This window comes from Triturus cristatus, chromosome 11 (genome assembly GCF_964204655.1).
Source record: "Triturus cristatus chromosome 11, aTriCri1.1, whole genome shotgun sequence".
NCBI classification, from domain to species: domain Eukaryota; kingdom Metazoa; phylum Chordata; class Amphibia; order Caudata; family Salamandridae; genus Triturus; species Triturus cristatus.
Genome location: NC_140594.1, coordinates 966,590,527 through 966,608,286, shown reverse-complemented (window position 1 = coordinate 966,608,286; position 17,760 = coordinate 966,590,527). Strand labels below are relative to the sequence as shown.

General features: G+C 41.3%; 1 protein-coding gene across 1 annotated transcript in view; it reads right to left on the bottom strand.

Annotated features, from left to right (window-relative positions):
• Positions 1–4,527: 4,527 nt before the first annotated feature.
• The window catches only part of PID1 (phosphotyrosine interaction domain containing 1), a 378,153-nt gene continuing 364,920 nt past the window's right edge, over positions 4,528–17,760 (bottom strand). Inside the window, exon 3 of the mRNA XM_085635000.1 lies at positions 4,528–7,151. Within this exon, the coding sequence (XP_085491126.1) occupies positions 6,675–7,151 (477 nt within the window). The 3' untranslated portion in view covers positions 4,528–6,674. The remainder of the gene's footprint in view (positions 7,152–17,760) is intronic.

Sequence of the window (17,760 nt, the reverse complement as noted above, 5' to 3'; positions counted from 1 at the left end):
GAAGATTTGGATCAAACTCAAAACTTAATCCACCTGCCCAGCATCATTCTATATTAACCAACACGATATGATAAAAACAAAGTCATCACATCGCATATTTCAAATTAAAGAGATCCTTATTGTAACACTAATTGTAATGAACTAAACTCACCCAAGTATTGACGCCTTGATGATTTGAGGGGACAATTGTGGGTCTTGACTTCAGTTTGATCATGTACTGAATGCATCCGTGAATCTATTACAATCGAGCACATATTGGAGAAGCATACAACACGAGCCTCAAAGTCAATGGAAGCAGACTGACTGCAAAGTCTGAGAGCAAACTTATGATGGAAACAGAAGGGATAATGCTCTAAATTCCTTTCATCCAACAACAATCCAGACAATGGTCTTATGCATTAACTTCTAATTAAACAGACAAAAGTACTCAGTGGCTGACATGAAACAACATTTTGTTTTGCAAGATTGGGAATACCATAGGAACACTGGGAAAGCAGAGGCAGTAAAAGCAGGGGCCTGATTACCACTTGGTTTATAGACAGCCAAACATATTGGTGTATAAGAAAACTCTTAGTTTTAATACATCTGTTCAAATTAAGCATAACATTTATAGTCAGGTGTCAAACGCTCCAAGCAACATTTATAACTGAGCCAAAATGTGTGATCAGAAGGAGAGTAAGAGAGTGTTCTAAATGCACATATTGACAAACACATACAAGCAACAGTATGTCACAAGGTCCAGCATCATATCCTTGATAGCCTGTGAAATTCTGCATGGACGAAACACTCACAGAATTTCTTCAAGTGAACAAAATAAATTGAAATCTGCCTCATTTGATGAAGCCTGCAAGTTGCATGGGAAATAATTTACTAAATGTATCATAAATTAAGGCATGTTCCTATTTAAATAAATCAGGGGTCCATGACAAAATATTTTTGTAAAAAGAGTGATGCTCAAGATGCTATGGTGATCACAAAATCGATATTCTGAGGTATGAAACATAATGGATATATACATGTAGAATGGTACGTAGGGCAGGCTTCAACAAATAAATTGATTTGCAGTACTACGCTCAGATTTGATGGGATCTAGTACCACTAGAAGAATGATTCTTACATAGTTTTCTTTTGCATCCAGACGATTAGTGGATTAGAGGGGCTGCATTGCTCTTATAAGGAGTATCTGGATACAAGACAATGTAAAGGAATCTCAATGAAGGAAAGAAGACCATTACCAACCCTCTGGAATCAGTAGGCCATGATTCAAGATCCACATTACTACAATAAAAGAACAGTGTCACAACGCTGGATAAAAAAGGACAAAGTTGTCATGCCAGAACTGCTATGGACAAAAGAGCATAGGACATATGAAATATTTTGAAGGATAGAAAACCCAATGCTTTCACCAGAATATTGTGCTTCAACCTAAAAAAGGCAACTAAGTAGAAAATGAGAAATGCAAAATGCAAAGCACTGCGTGTGGCGTGTCAGTATTATACTATAGGGATAGTAGGAGTAAATCATTTTACTGTTTTGATTAAATGTTATCATATATAATAAGTGGCAACAAATGAAAAAAGCCATAACACCATGTTGGTACAATGGCACAGTTAAGTATTAAAGGGTTAGATGCCTATTGGAATTGCGTTGCTCAAGGCATCTTTGGTCCTTTTGGACCACCTTGATCTACGTAACATAATATTTGGATTTGGTTATACATTGGTGAGAAGTAACCAGAGTAACAGATTGAGGGGATTTACAAGAGGGAGTGCAACAGTGGCAAAGGTGATGATGATAACATAGCACTATTTGTAGAGAGATGGCTGGAAAATCACCCTCATTATGCAAAGATGCACATGGGTTCATGGGATGAGTAATCCGTATCGAGCAGTAGCAAGTAAAATACTTAGGTTCAGGTGCTGTCTCGACACACGTGCCATCTGGCTGATAAGCAAATAATTTGGTGGATGGCCATGTGACTTGCATCTGTGAATGCTATTGATCACAGTGGATTACAAGTTTAACAAAAATTTAGCAATGTCCTCCCCTAAAGGACAAGGCTTTTCCCAATTCATTGATGACTTTGGTGTGATGAAGCAGTTATTGCTGCGGTATGATACACTGATTGTAAAGCCCTAATTGTAAAGACCTTTCTCCAACTAACTTGGAATATGTGCGGATTAAAACAGTTGTTCTTGAAGTCCTATTGGGCACCCCTATTACTGCAACCAGTGTTTTTTTTTTTTTTTTAATACTTTTTTCATTTTGAAATGTGTTAAAAGGTGTGGTAAGACCCTCAGGTCGTGTAGATATCCGACACTTTCAAAGCACATGATATAGACTGATCCCTACATTTAACAGGAAGATGGTTGTGTGGAGAAAATCAGAATCATTACATTTGAGTGAGGTAGGCTTGTCAGTAAAGCTATTAGGCTCAAAATTAGCAGCAATATTGAAGCCTCAGCCTAGGTCCTTACAAATTAGGCAGCCTAATTACCGTCTACCATTTGAAATGCTTCACAGGAGCGGAGGACAACATGGATCAGATCAGGCCAGATATGTGCATCACACCCCTAATACTTCCATGATGACTTGTGTGCACAGAGGCATTATCATTCAGATGATAACATCCAGCTAGGAAGAAATACAGGCCTGGAGCAGCAAGGTAAAAGGACCTATCAGGCAGGGTCATTTAAAGTTTGGCAGGTGCAGGACATCCCCCATGTAATGGTGGAAGACTGGTGTGTCCCATTTAGAATATATAATCAAGTTTATACTCTAAATAGAGCAGACAGAACATCCAGCAGTTTTTAGGATGTCCTTATCCTCCACACTCTAGATAGCCTGCAATGTAGGTTCTTTAGGACATCCCTGGACAGCTGATGCCCAACCCATTTGCGTCCCACTGCGATTCTCTTACCTCCTTCAAAACATGTGCTGTGCATGCCTAGATTCCCTCCCTCTCCAGCTTCCAGCCTCAAATAGGGCAATGACGGCTCAATTTTCTGCCAGCTTCAAGCGTGGATGTGCAATGCTCAATGTGTGTGAACAGAATAGAGGATGTGTGGTAAAGCTAGGGTATAAACAGCCTGCTTGAGGGTGGGCAGAACATAGCTCTGTAAGTACATAAAACATATTAAGATGTGCAAAGCACAATAAAGCACTATGCACCAAGTATTCTAGGCACAGTAAAATTAATCAAGTGCTAAATTACATGGTGAGCTTTGCTGAATTTACAAGACACACTTTTGGTAGCTAGATATCCAAGCAAGGGTGAGACTTTGGCAATCTATTTTACAGTCTTTTTCTGATAAATATTTTACAATCTGTTTTATCACATGGAACATCTGCTCAGGTATGAAGACCCTCTCCCCGAACTCCCTCTGCCATGCACAACCTCAAGCTTGCCTTCCAAATCCTAAATCATCTCCTCAACTTCCACCCTGCCATTCTCAGCTCCTGTCCTGCCCCTCACACCCTCTGGCCTGATTTCCACAGTGCCACGCAGGACAGACGGTTTTAAGGGAAGGGTAAAAGATGCTCAACTCTGGTGAAAAGATATGAAGATTGTGACAGACGATGTGCAGAGGGTGTGCAGGGCAGAGGTTATGCATAGCTGTGCAGAGTATGTGCAGGGAGGAGCAAAAAGTGAACAAGGTAGGGCAGAAGAGGTGTGGAGTGGGACAAAGGGTATGTGTGTGGGGCAAGGCAGAGAATATGCAAGGCATAGAGTGCGCAAAGTGGAGTTAAAAATGTCTTGTACAGTACTGCTTAGGTTGTGTAGGGCTTAGGATGAGCAAGTCGTACCTGAGAGCGTGCCGAGCGGGGAAGTGAGGGTGCAAAGCATGCAGACGATGGGTGAAGGAGAAATGAGGGTACCAAGAGCACAAATGAGGGTGTGCAGAGTGGTTTAGAAGGCTGTAGCTCAGGGATCAGTGGCAAGTGTGCATGGCTTAGAGTATACATGCCAAGTCACAGATGCCCAGAGTTAGGCAGAGGCTAAGCATGGCGCGCGTAATAAAACAAAAGCAGGCTCAAAGATAATTTTTCAGGTTCGCATTAGGACAACGCTCTCAAATGCTGAGGAACTGTCAAAAAACACAAGGGCGTGTCCTAAAAAAACAAAATGGGAGTGCTACGTTTCGACTTCACACACTGAGATGGAGAGACCAACAGCCGGCCCTTCCATTAAAACTGGACAACTGTGTCTTCTAGGTTTGCCCCTGATAGGCCTTGACTTCGTGTGTGGAACTTTCTTGGAGCATAGCTTATATCACTTGTGTGAGAGCAGGAACTTGAAAGCAGAACTCAGTCTCGCTGGAAGCCACGTGAGTTGCACGTGAAGACGGAGTGAAAAGTTCCTCTAACAAAGGGCAAGAATGGGTGGTATTTAAAAGTTGGAAATGTCCTATATGTTAGGTGCCAGAGGAGCATTGGGCCCTTAGAACCCTCTCTCTAAATTTCCACGATTGAAACTACAAAGCCATTCTTTTAACATGCGTCATCAATAAATGCTTAAACTGGCACTTTTCAGTTGACTGTAACTTTATAAAAGATGTGACAGGTTTAATTAATTCCAATTATTTCAACCAATATTTGAAGATAAACAAAATGATGCACACAGATTGTAGCATTTTGCAACACTTTTCAATGAGAGTATATTATTTAACAAAAATGCTGTTCAAATACTGGAACATTCCTTCAGTGAACAGTCTGCAGTGATCACAAAATTTCGTGTGATGCTGAGAACTCAATAAAAAAAAAAGATTGACCGAGTTTGCCAGCAGACACGACAATGTCCTCAGGTTCTTCAGAAATGAAATGTTCCACGCAGCTAGAGCAAAGGAGCATCATGGGAAGGTAAACAGGATGACTGGTAAAAGCAACACTAACTCCCGAAGACCATGTGTCGGCTGGCTTTCAAATGCGAAACAGATGGCAAAGGCCTAGGGACCTCTCAAAGAAGCACGCTTCTCTTTTCTTTTTGAACACTGAGGCGGTAGGAAAATAATTTACATGCAAATGAAAGCAATAATCTGTTCTGTTGGTAGAATGTGGGCTCGTATGCTTTGCCAGTTGGTGAGCCCATTAAAATATATAGCGTGCAATGCTTTGGAGTCACGTCACGTGACCTGCCCCAGTGCCGGCAACAACTTGGGGTGGGCGAAAGTAATATGCAGACTGCAAAACAGCTGAAATACGCCTGTGTTTTTTTTAATACTTATTTTTTAAAATTTCAAATTCGTCTGTGGGGTGACACTGTTCTACAAAGCCTGCAGACATTCGCCCTGGAGGCGAACCAAATAAACAGGCAGACATCACGGGCTTGCCCCATGTTTGTATGATTCTCCATTACATACAATAGGAGCCGGGAGACCCGCAAACACTGCCCAAGCTGCACAGTAACCAGTTTGTTTGGTCTTCCTGAACTTTATTTTGCTAGGAGGGACCACACAAACTGCACAGACTGAACACAGAGCCCAAGAGGCTAGTCGCCTTTTTTTCTTTCATGGCAGGGATAGAGAATTTAGCCGCAAATCGGTTCCACACACTGCAGAATCCATTAAATTAAAAGTGTGTCAAAATAAATGTTGCATCAACTGCCCGGTGCAAAAATAATACTCTGTACCAGTCAGTCAGTGCAAAGGACAAGACATAAAGAGCTACCTTAAAGCTTTGCAAGGGGGCGACGCGATGGCACCTGGGGACTGATACCACCCTGAAAGGCATGAAGACTGAAACAGCTACTCATTCTTTGAGTGTCATCCTAAGCAACAGCTAAACAACTGGAATGTTCAGTGAGTCAACCACCCATAAAACATTCCCAGTCAAAGGTCAGCATTTCAAACCCAATTACTCTCAGCACAGGTGCCAGTTTTTTTTAATGTTCATTGACAAACCATGGCTTCCTATGGACTAAAATGAGTTGCTGTTTTTGACCTTGCATTTGACCAAGGTAAACTTTATTAATTCTTGGATTGGCCATATGCCCTCCACAATGAATACTACTTTCACTTGTTAAAAATGTGCCCTTGTTTTACGATGGGTTTTAAAAGCAAAAAGTGGCGCTGTTAAAAGCAGCCCTTAAAAGATGTCGGTAGACTAGGAAGCAAGACCATATGCGATAATATACGTAAAAATGGATTTTCCTTCATTGTGAACAATTGCAAAAGACTACTTTAATTTCAGAGGACAGTGATTTCTGCTCGCCATACGGCACACACGGTGAAAGGTTTTTAAATATGCATGGGGGAGGAATGTGTTCCGCTTTGAATTACACTGAGACATGAATCCACGCCACACTGAGGAATTGTCTCGGTTTGATCTGTCCCAAAGGCTCCACTATCACAACTGCTTGATGACATTCATAAGGCAAATTGGAAGGGATCGACAGGAGAGGATAAGCCTGAGCAGGAACAGGCCACCAAGGGGAGCGAGGAGGGAACAAGAAACTCATTCTCACTCGAACGGCATAGCAACAGCAGCAGATTTCAATGTAACTTAATTACTTTAATGATGCACATCTTTAAGTTGAATTGCTCAGTTGATTTAGCAAGCTGATCGGAGAAGTATTTGGCAGTCTTTTCGTTCTCAATTTGTATTGTTGCTTCTGCAATACGAGTTCTTGATCCCCTAAGCCATTACCGCCTTTGCCAAACCATTAAAAAGTTCACTCAGCCATCGTCAGACTCAAATTCTTCAGAGACTTCGTCGGACGAGCTGTTCCTGTGGATCCTCCCGTCGCTCTTCATACTGTGGAAGGTCTTCTTGAAGGCTTCCATCATGGAATGAGCCAGTTTCTTCGCCTCTATTTTGCTCTCACACTCCACCGCATGACAGTCCATCTGAAATGTTAGGTCGTCATTGATTTCTCGATACACCCAGGCAAAGATATTGGGGCTCACATTGTGGTCGGCCGTGCAGTATGCAATACGCGCCACCTGGAAGGTATCCATATGAAGGGTGGCCTCACCTTTGAGGTCCAGATGGTGGAGACGAACTTGGAAGGGCCGAATTTCTAGCAGGGTGTTGGCTGGGAAGACTTCCTCTCTAGCTAGTGTGTGCTTCTTCCACAATTCAATGACTGCCCTCTCTGTGCAGCCAGAAGAGAACTGCATCCCAGTTGTCGATACCTTTCCCAAATACGTTACCTGCAACAATAATTAAAACAGGCAATTATTTAATGTCTACACTTTAACTTTCAGTGCATGCAAAAATTCTCACATTTGTAATTAATAAAATAATGTTAAGCATACTAAAAATCTTTAAATGAGCTACATTGATTTTCAGAAAAAGGTTAAATTCATCATGCTTCTCGTAAAACGGATTACACTTGAATCTTGCTGAAACCTTTACTGGACTATAGCTAGATGAACACAAGAATATCACAAATTCGGACCCTTTTCAAGTTCACACAGTGAATACCCACAGCTCCTTGACTGGCAGTGGATCCTGCTACCCTTCCAAGTGGCTCGCTGGAAATGTGTTTCTCTTCTAATAAAGGAAGCACTTTACAAAAGAGTCCTCATCTTCATAGTTGACGTTAGCATTGCACACCTTGGGGATGACATGTTATGTGCTCCGAGATAGTAATGATCTCTCATATCCTGGGTCTACATGTTTCAGCCATATTATTTCTATGCCCTCTGGGCCATTATGGCTTTCTTCAGGACCAGTGCTGCATGCTTGTTAAGGCATGCGGTGTTGTTTTGACAGCTCGTAACCTTAGTAGTGTGCGTCTGTCTGGTGCCTGCACTTCCATGACCTCTTTCCTTACTTGGATCAATGCCCCTGATAATAACCTTAAGTCACCCATACTATGAACAGTGAATCCATTACATTCCGAAACATAACATTTTTTTCAGAAAAGGGTAAGCTATATCCAAAAGCCTATCACAAACTGAGAGGGTGTGGCGCAGTGGCCAGAGTTGCCAAATGTGGCACTGGGGACCCAGGTATGAATCTTGGTGTCGGCTCAACATCCTGCGATTCTAGGCAAATCACATAATCTCCCTGTGCCTAGGAACAGCACCTAGAGACCCTCAAAGGTGATTAGCCATGCTATATAAATCCGAGAATTATTATTTATTATCCAACAGACAAGAACACGCTACTAAGGTTTGACAGCTTTCACCCCCGACCCTTGAGGGAAAATCTACCTTGTGGGCAATTTCTCATATTAAGGAGAAACTGCAGTAAGATGTTTGACTTCAATCTTCAGGCCAAGACACTAACAGCTAAATTGCCGGATCGCAACTATCCCGAAAGAGTGGTAAAAATCACACGCAAATGGGCAACATAAACAACACATTGCTGGAGAATTGCACCCGGTATAACACTACAGTCCTATTCTCATTGTTTCTTATAGCTACAGTTTTTATCTCTTTCCTTCCATACTTATGAACTTCCTGCATCTCTTAAAAAATGTTACACTCTGCCTCTTGAAGGTTACAGTACACAATTTGGAAATCCATCATTGCTAATAGATACACACCTACGGCTAAACCCCTTCATGAACTGATTAAAGGAACAGAAGAATAAATATATTGTGCAGTTCTAAATGACAAGGGTGACAAACATTATACGAAAAGTAAGTATAAGATCAATATCTTGGTAGACACATTATGAGGCCATAATACGTGATTGAAGTAGAGTAAATTCTACAAATTTCGATCTAGGAATTCATCATAATTGTACTCTGCCCTTTGCCTCGGTCAGGGCTAACTGATTCCTGCAGAACTGAAGTATGATCAATCATTATGGGCTACCATTGTTTTCATAAGATATCGCAGTTCTCTTTCATTTTTAGTTACTGTGTGTATCAAGGTCCAGCACTACCTTTCTGTTGAAAAATCCCCATAATCAGTGGTGGGGGTTGGGGTGGTGGTTAAGTGGGGGTTGGGGTGGTGGTTAAGGGGGGGTTGGGGTGGTGGTTAAGGAGGTGGTTGGGGTGGTGGTTAAGGAGGGGTTGGGTAGTCCACTTTGTGAGGTTTGGACCTACTTAACCTCTGTGTTGATAGACTTGTAGAAGAAAATTGAGTGTATCTACCCTTAGAGTTCTAAGAAAAGCTCAAAGTTGTTGTCTGAAGTTTTTGGGCAGCCCACAGCATACCAACAATTGACATCTATTATAACTACCTGATGAAAAAGTGTAAGATGGAGATAAAGTGAAACTACCACAAAATAAAACCAAAAACATCAAAGAGACAACGACTTTGACCTTTTCTTATAACTAGGGTAGATACACTCAATCTTCTACAACTCTTATTTTTAGGTCTTGCCTACTAGACAACATTGTCCGGGTGCCTACAAAATGACATAATAGGCATTTTTATTTATTTAGTCATGCTGCACAGCATCCGGGATGCTGAGCAGCATGGCTAAAAGGTATTGGCAAAGCAGACATGTCCCAAAGGCAAGGGTGATTAAGTTTGCCAATGCTAGTTACCACAGGTTCTATCAATGAGTAAGTGGAACATTAGGCAGCATCTTTTGCTTGAGTTCTTCTTGCAATCTCAACATGTATTTACCCTGGCTCGCTTCATATCATTCATTCATTCATTCTGACATACAGCTCTGCTGCTCAACAACAGATACCCACCAAGAACTAAGAACTGCATTAGAGAATTTTAGTGTCTGCTTTCTGCAACTTAATAAAAATGTAAAATCTTTGAAGCTCCACCGTTGTACGAAGCACCACACTGGCCTTACCTAGGTGTCAAAAGTATATAGACCGCACTATTGCAATATAAACTATGCAGGAGCGCCAGAAATATAGATCCAGAAATTGACATGGAGCTCAAACCAGGCCAGTAGACTAATTATGACCAGCTCTGTTGAGCAAAGAAATCATTTCAAAATACTATGTAAAAAATAAAAAAAACCTTGTAGGGAACGAGTTGTGAGCACTTTAGTGAACTTGGTCTCGCAGGGTACTGAAAGAGGCCAGCGATTTCCAAGCTGATTAAAACTGCTGAATTCAACAGAAAGAAGCAGGGTGAAACAAGCATTGGCAAAGCATTAATCATCCTTTTGGCTTTATCAGTAGTTTCTCTGATGCTGTTCCGTATCAGCAAGAAAACAAACAAAAGATGCCACAGTATTATTAAATATACGCATGAATGCATCACGACGCATGTGCATGTATGCATCGTGACACAAAAGTCATTTTTCTTTTTACATTTAATATAGCCTTATAGCCCACTGTTGAGGGCTATATTGATTGTTAAAGGCCCTGACCCTGGTATAGGTCGCGGATTCCCACGGCTTCCATTTCAACTATTTCCATCCCTGTCATGAAGGTGTCATAGACCTTCTGAATTTTGTTCTCAAAGAAGTCCAATAACTTTGAACAGAATGAAGGGGGCGGTAATATCTTACTCTTAAGCGCCACAGGCTTAGTGAAGGAGCTAACAAGCCTGAAGATTTCTTTGCTCAAGTTCTCCACGCTATTAATGGGCTTTACGAAGTAGTCCCTGCTTGCCACCCTGATTGATTTGTGTAGCTCTTTTAGAGCTTCCTTATAGGCCAATTTGGCCGACGGACTATAATCTTTCCTCCAGAGGCGTTCTTTTCTTTTACATTTGTTTTTGTCCACTCTGGGGTCCTCGGAGAACCATGGGGCCAATAGCGAATTTCTCGCGGTTCTGCCTAATCTGGCCGGAGCTATGTTGTCCATGGCGGCAGAGATCCACCTGGTCATAGCAGGGTGTCTACATTAGGGTCGTTAGTTAATTGTGGTTGACTCTCCAACAACCCTGGACCCAGAGATTCAGCCGTTAGCTTCTTCCAATTTATTTTTGGCATGTTGCGGATTTCTCCACCAGGTTGTAAGATTTCCATACTAAACGAAAAAGGGACCAAGTAGTGGGGTCTCAGCAACCAAGGACGGAATATTCGAGAATGCTAGATCTAAAATGTGGCCTGCACAATGAGTGGGGGATTTTACATGCTGGGTAAGATTTGCCCCATTGAGTGACATAGTTAACTGAGAGGCATGAGTACAGCCGGAATCCTCAATATGCAAGTTAAAATCTCCTAAGGCCATATAGTTGGCATATTGTAATGTCTTCTGAGCAATTAAGTTGCATAGATATGGGATTAAACTGAAAGGGCAATCTGGAGGTCGGTAGATCAATAGTCCCGCAAAGGAGGACGTGGGTCTGGTATTTATACAAAAATTCAGACCTATCATGCCCATTTTTTGTAACTCTGTAGTGAAGATCTCCTAAGAATCTCTCAAAATGATGGCTAGCCCAACCCTCTTTTTCCACCTATCCTGTTTGCGCAGCAGATTTTCAAGCCCAGGGGGATGGCCAAGGCCAGAGCCGGTCTAGATTCCCCCTTTAATCATGCTTCGGTCAAGAACATCACATCCCATTCATTGTTGGACACCAATAGCCAGATATCGTCTGCATGTTTAGGCAATGGCCTGCAATTGATCAAGCAGGCTCTTATCCGGTCTCATGATTTCTTAAGCACTGAGGCCGCGGAGCTCGCTCCCTTGTTACCTGGGAGCACCCCCGTATTCCCTAAACAAAAGTGCAGCCTTTGCAGTAATGTGAGAGTATAGCACTCATAAGGTCAATATCATGGCCAGTTAGGCATAAATTCTTCCTTAATCTCAGGAGAGAGTGTCCTGGCCAGGAAATGCTTTTATCGCTAATAAAAGGGGCAACATGGCTGGAGCTGGCTGTCTACCAGGCGCGGACGGGCGCAGACGGGCTTGACTTCGACGCACCCACTGTGCGTGTCCGCTGCGCGCGTCCGAGCACACATGTCGATTAAATAGTGTGTACCAGCTCTATCAGGAAATGAGGGAAGCCAAATGGCAGGAAGTGCTGCGGCAGACTGGGGACCAGCAGAAAGTGCAATGTGCAAAAGCAAGGTAACTTTAATAAAAAAGTTTAAAAATATGGTAGAACAATTAAAAATGCATTCAGCTACTAGCGACTTTTAGATCATAAAATCGGCTTAAAATAGCCCCTAGGCGCGCTGCTTACTGTCCGCTGTGCTTCCGTACACATATGGCGATTAAATAGTGTGTCCCAGCTCTATCTGGAAATGAGGGAAGCCTCATGCAGCACCATAGAAAACTCTAAACAAAAAACAAAATGGAAATCAGGTACATGCAATGCGGAATTAGAAACTTTAACTGATAAAAAAAAAAGTTACATTTGTGATAAAATAAAATTTAGAAAACACGAGCATTAAACACAAAGCAACTGCGTTGTAACTGGGAAAAGGCAGACTTTTGTTCTTTGAACACCTTCAGTAATGGGTACTTTATTGCCTAGCTACAGAACATTTCTTCGCAGACAAGAGTATTTTATTTAGTGTCAGAAAGGAGCACTGTGTCAGCAGTGAGGCAAACTGCTGACCATCCCGGTTTTAGCTCTTATTTCTTTCTACCACTCAGCTTCATGCTGGTCGCAGCTAAACGACGGCTGCTATAGAACAGTGTTTTTTGGCTTCAGGACAAACACAAGAACGTCTCAGACATTCCAGTCACTAACTAAATAGCAGCATCTGTATTTGCATTACATTTGGTCCTCGGTCAGACAGCCTGCAGAGTTCTTCCCTAATGTTTGCTACAGCATTTTACCACACTACAAACACTCATGCCAAAGTCTACTGGTGAAAACGCATCAAGTCCTCTGAGGATGGAAGGGGTCGCCAAACGTATTAAAGAAAACCATCTATGCAGTTGCGGCTGCTAAGAAATAAAAGTGGCGGGGCAGCGTGGGGGGACAGCACAGGGGGCAGCTCTTGGGGGGGGGGGGACAGGGCCTTTCCTGCCGGTGAAATAAATGCAAACACCAAGCAAACAAACCTACTGCGCTGCGACAAGCGTAGCACTGCAGAAAACATGAAATATTAATAGTCAGTTCTACAAGCCAACACATACTCAACAATCTGCTTTTTACCTTGAGAAGGCCGACTGCAAAGGAGTCCTAATGCAAACCTTCCAACATATAATTCACTTACTGCTCTGGATTTCACTATGTGCAAAATTGATTTGCTGCTACGCAATATACCAGGGTTAGGTTTTATGGTGTTTCACCACAATCTGAAACTTTTAACATCCACAATATCAGCTCCCAACATACAGTCAAGGTTAGTAGACATGGGGTAACAACAGTAAATATATGCTCCTCTATATATTCTTACCATGACGATATGTTGGGAGTCAATGCCCTAATGGGTAGGTGGATATCGTTGAACCCGACATGGTCATACAACCCCACTGGGTGCAGATTACGAATCCCATAGCAGTAAAAATCAAAAACGCTTCTTTTAATGATACAATTTGACAACTTCACTTCAGGCGTGGTTGTGGAAAATCTACAATAATCTATTTAACCTTCAACTACTTGCTACATTTTAATATTTTGCAGCATCTTGATACAATATCAGAGGAAATGACTGGCTGATTCACTGTTTGGAGCATGGGCAACAAAAGTGAGTTAACAAGTTCAACAAACATGCACTTGTTAGCTAAAAGGAAACACGCCAAATTTGTTAACAAGGAGATCACCTTCTTGTGCAGTGAGAGAGAAGTGCGGCGCTGAGACTGTGCAGCGCCTTGAAATGAAGTGCCTGATGACCAGGTCCAGCGGTCCCATAAAGTGAGAGCAGCCTTAAGGAACTATTGGTGGAACTGCTCTAGCATAAGAGACCAGAAAGGGGAAGACTGCACTGGAAAATGTTTCAAGTACCCTACACCCTTTAACCATTCCTGCTACAAGTGCTTTCTGGCTTAAAGCAGTGGAAGCCCAGAGTTTCAGAAAGAGTTCTGGGTTCTATTCTAAAGCAGGGTGGCTAGTCTCTGTGCGGATGTCTACCAGGAGGCCTTCCCATGACCTGGCTGTTGCACTGTCAGCAATAATCCTTCTTTGAACAGCTCTTGTGAAAAATAAATATCTCTGGTGCAGGGTTACAATTTATCTCCCAAGAGACCAACAGTCTTTGAATGGAGATCGAAAATTAGAATTCTTCCGTCTGATGAGACAGAATTTTTGTTATTATAGAATTTACAAACAGTACAAGCATAAGATGATCTACCGATTGCTATTGATTTAAAAAAAGAAAAACAGACCACATATTAGCATGACAACATGTGATTCGTAAAAGTTATCTTTGTGCAGTACATCAACAATGTTCATCATACCATCACACATCATCATCCCCTGGATAGTTCTACTCAGCCACAGGCCTTACTAGTTAATAATGGTAACCATAATAGTATGTTGTGCATTTCAATAAATCGCCTTGTGCGGGGTTTGCCAGTTTTACTCAAAGGATGTTTTATGGACATGCAGTATCAGTTCACCTTTCGGGATGTACTCACCTCCACTTTTGATCCGCTAAAAGAGTGCCTGAGGAATATTGCGGCCTGGATGGATCATAACTTTTTAAAACTCAATGCGGACAAAACAGAGATCTTGTTTTTTAATCAACCTTCTCTCCTCTCTTCGAATCTGTGGTGGCCTGATGAATAAGGCTTTGCCCCCCTACCGAAGGATTCAATCAAGAATCTAGGCGTTAGATGGGACAAACATCTGTACCTGTCTACACAGGTTCAAACTGTTTCGGCCGCCGCTTTATCCAAGGAAGAGACTCCACCCCTACCATCAAGCCAGACTTCTTCGATCAAATAACAAACATCTTCTTGTCATCCCCCGGTTCTTAAAAGCCAGAATGGGAGGTAAATCTTTTGAGGTGGGTGCCACTCAATACTGGAATAATTTACCTCTTGAGCTACGCCTGATTCAGTCCGATCTGGAGTTCCGTAAGTCTCTTAAAACCTGGCTATTTAGTCGCTCCGTTTAGCCTCGCTGCTCATTTGCTCTGCCCTTGTCTGCTTCAGCGCCGGGACACCCCGTTGGGGGTAGCTGTGCGCTTAATAAAATTCATTATTATTATTATCAGCGTGATTTTGTCTCTGTGACTGCTTACAGCAAGAGCTTCTGACAAGGCAATGCATACTGAAGTACTAAAAAGGCTGAATCCGATTTATGAGATGCACAGGCAATATCTACCAGGTGATATAGTATGTGTGTGTCAAATGTGGCAAAGGGTGGAATTAATTCCAAAAGTGTTGAATAATTTGCCTATGTGGGCGCAAGAATGTTTTCGCAGTATATTAATGAATAAATAAGTATTTATCTATGGTAAGTAAATATCCAGTCTTTATGCTTGTCATTCTAACTTGATGTTCTAGTGCTTAAGATAAGCGGAGGTCGTCATTTGTTTATGGATATCTCAAGGTGATTTCTGTATGGCTGTAAGGATAGAAGTTATTAAGTATGAACTTTTCTAAAGAAGTGCTTCTCAGAAATAATATTTTTATGAATGTATAAAATGCACACCTGTGAATAAGGGTAACTTTATTTAAATTGAAGGTATTGAACTAGGATTTCCCATGAAAGATTTAGAGGCTTGTTCAATATAGTTGGAGAATCTTGTTATTGTAATACATAGAAAGGTCTGGATGGAGATGCTACTGTGAAAAAAGGATGTAAACAGTTTAGTGAATGTGGCACAGTGTTTGAGTCATGGAACGGAGACACCAATGAGGAATGCAGTTTTAAGTCAACAGATAAACTCGTTCTTTCAACCTTATCAGACATTTGTCTGGAACAAAGCAAATTCATAATTTGGCTTCAAGACTTGCTGGGTCACTTGGCAAACATTCATACAGAGCTGCACTCTCAGTGAGGGAGCAGTCAGGGGATTGTTTGATTGTATGTAGCACAATTCTGAGGCATCTTCCCTCATACATCCTAAAGTTTCCTGAAGGGCGTTCGATCTCCCTGTAGCTCTAACACTGTGGCCATACACTTTGCAGAAAACAGGGGCATTTTGAAAGGTTGTTTGTTGAATAATTTATGCCTAACCTTACTAACAAAATTGTGCCGAGGAGAAACATGGGCGTATTTTGCCTTATGCCTCAAACCCTTTCAAACAACCCATACTTGGAGAGCTCAAGATTCCAATTACAATACCTTTTACCAAATCCAATTTCATACTTAACTTTCAACTCCTCAAAGCATTCCGGATGCTACATTTTCACAAGCTACGTACAGTGCAAATCATAGCGCTACGCACAATACCTTTTCAGATGATATTAAAGCCTTTCCTGCAAAACGCGTCCTTCAGCTGGAGCAATTCTCAACACTAAAGGTGATCCTGAGTCCACTTAGATTCAAGTGAGAAAATCTCAGCTGAATGGGACAGACTGAAAACTGGCCTGTCTTTATGAAAAAGCTGCTCCAGATGCAGTTTGCTAAAACAGATGCAAATTGCTTGAGTAATGCTAAGCAACAAAATACTGAGGTCTTAGAAGACATTAAATCATATCCTCTTTCCCAGAGATTGTATGATTAAATCTGCAGCGGTGTTGATACAGTTTGAACACCTCAATATGGAAGATCAGATTACCTTTAAGATACAGAGAACTAGATAATGAGAATATTGTTAAAATCAAATCTGAGAAATATTAAGTTTGGCATATCAGTCCCCCAAGCTTATAGACCATGGTTCTTTGTCCAGTTGAGAACATTTAAGACCTAACAAAAACCACAGGATGGAACAGACATCTTCAACAGTTCTAGCACTGAGGAGAGTACCAGCAATGAACAGATGCGCCACATTAGTCCTCAGTCTTTATTGTGAGCGAGTCCCGCACAAGAAGCCTCTGCATTGCAAGTGATTCCATTGGGAAAGTTGACACAACAGACCCAGAACCACCTCTTTCAGTCTTTGGTGATGCTTTTCAGTTAATGTTGTACTGTGAGTCTTTAACAATATTTACTCCAACTGCAACTTGTGATTTATTCTCAAATACTACATTGGCTTTGGGGGGAAAAGCTTTGGCTTAAATTAGGAAAACATTTGTTTGCGAACACGGAAACGTAATTTCCAGATCATAGAATTTAATTCACCGATATGTAACTAAATACCTTGCAAAACTTCCTACAGTGGCAATATCATTAAGTAAAATTATTTGAAAGATTAATTTGTACTAGTGTCCACTAAAGATTTTTGGGACTTATACCCTTATATTAAGAAAGGTGCATATACTTTAAACACCTATCTACGCTCATTTTTAAAAATATCCATCAATGATTGTAGAGTATAAGCATTAAAATTATGAAATAAGATATAATATTACAGATCAAACCCATTACCAAGACCCACAAACAAGTATTTCACAATTCCCAAAAATGTTACACCCTAACTAGACTACTGAGAATAACATTTTGGAAATGACAGAATCATTTTAAAGTACAGATAATCGTGTATCCTAACTTTCAAACAACACACCAGTCGCTCATGTGTATGAATCAGAAAATGCTCTTCAATCAGAAACTGGCAAGATCATAGTCTCAAAAGCATATTTAACCTTATTAAATATGTATATTTCCTGTTGATAAGTAAATATTTTGATATTTTTTTAAAAAATGATATGCCTTGAAAAGGCTTTTTTGTGCTCAGACTAAAAATTATCTGGACTAACGTGTTTCTAAGAGTTAAAGACATCCAGGTCAGATCGTCAGCTACTTTTAGAGCCCACCTCCTGAATAAACATTCTGGGCAAGATTTTGTAAATGTCCTGTTTAGGGTCCCATGCCCTGCATTCAATTCACAAATGAGAAAACGTCTTTGCCTTCTCCAAAGACAATCTACATGCAGATTCCAGTAGTTTGTTGTGCATGGGCAAGGATTAGAAAGTAATACAAAACGGTTAATGACATA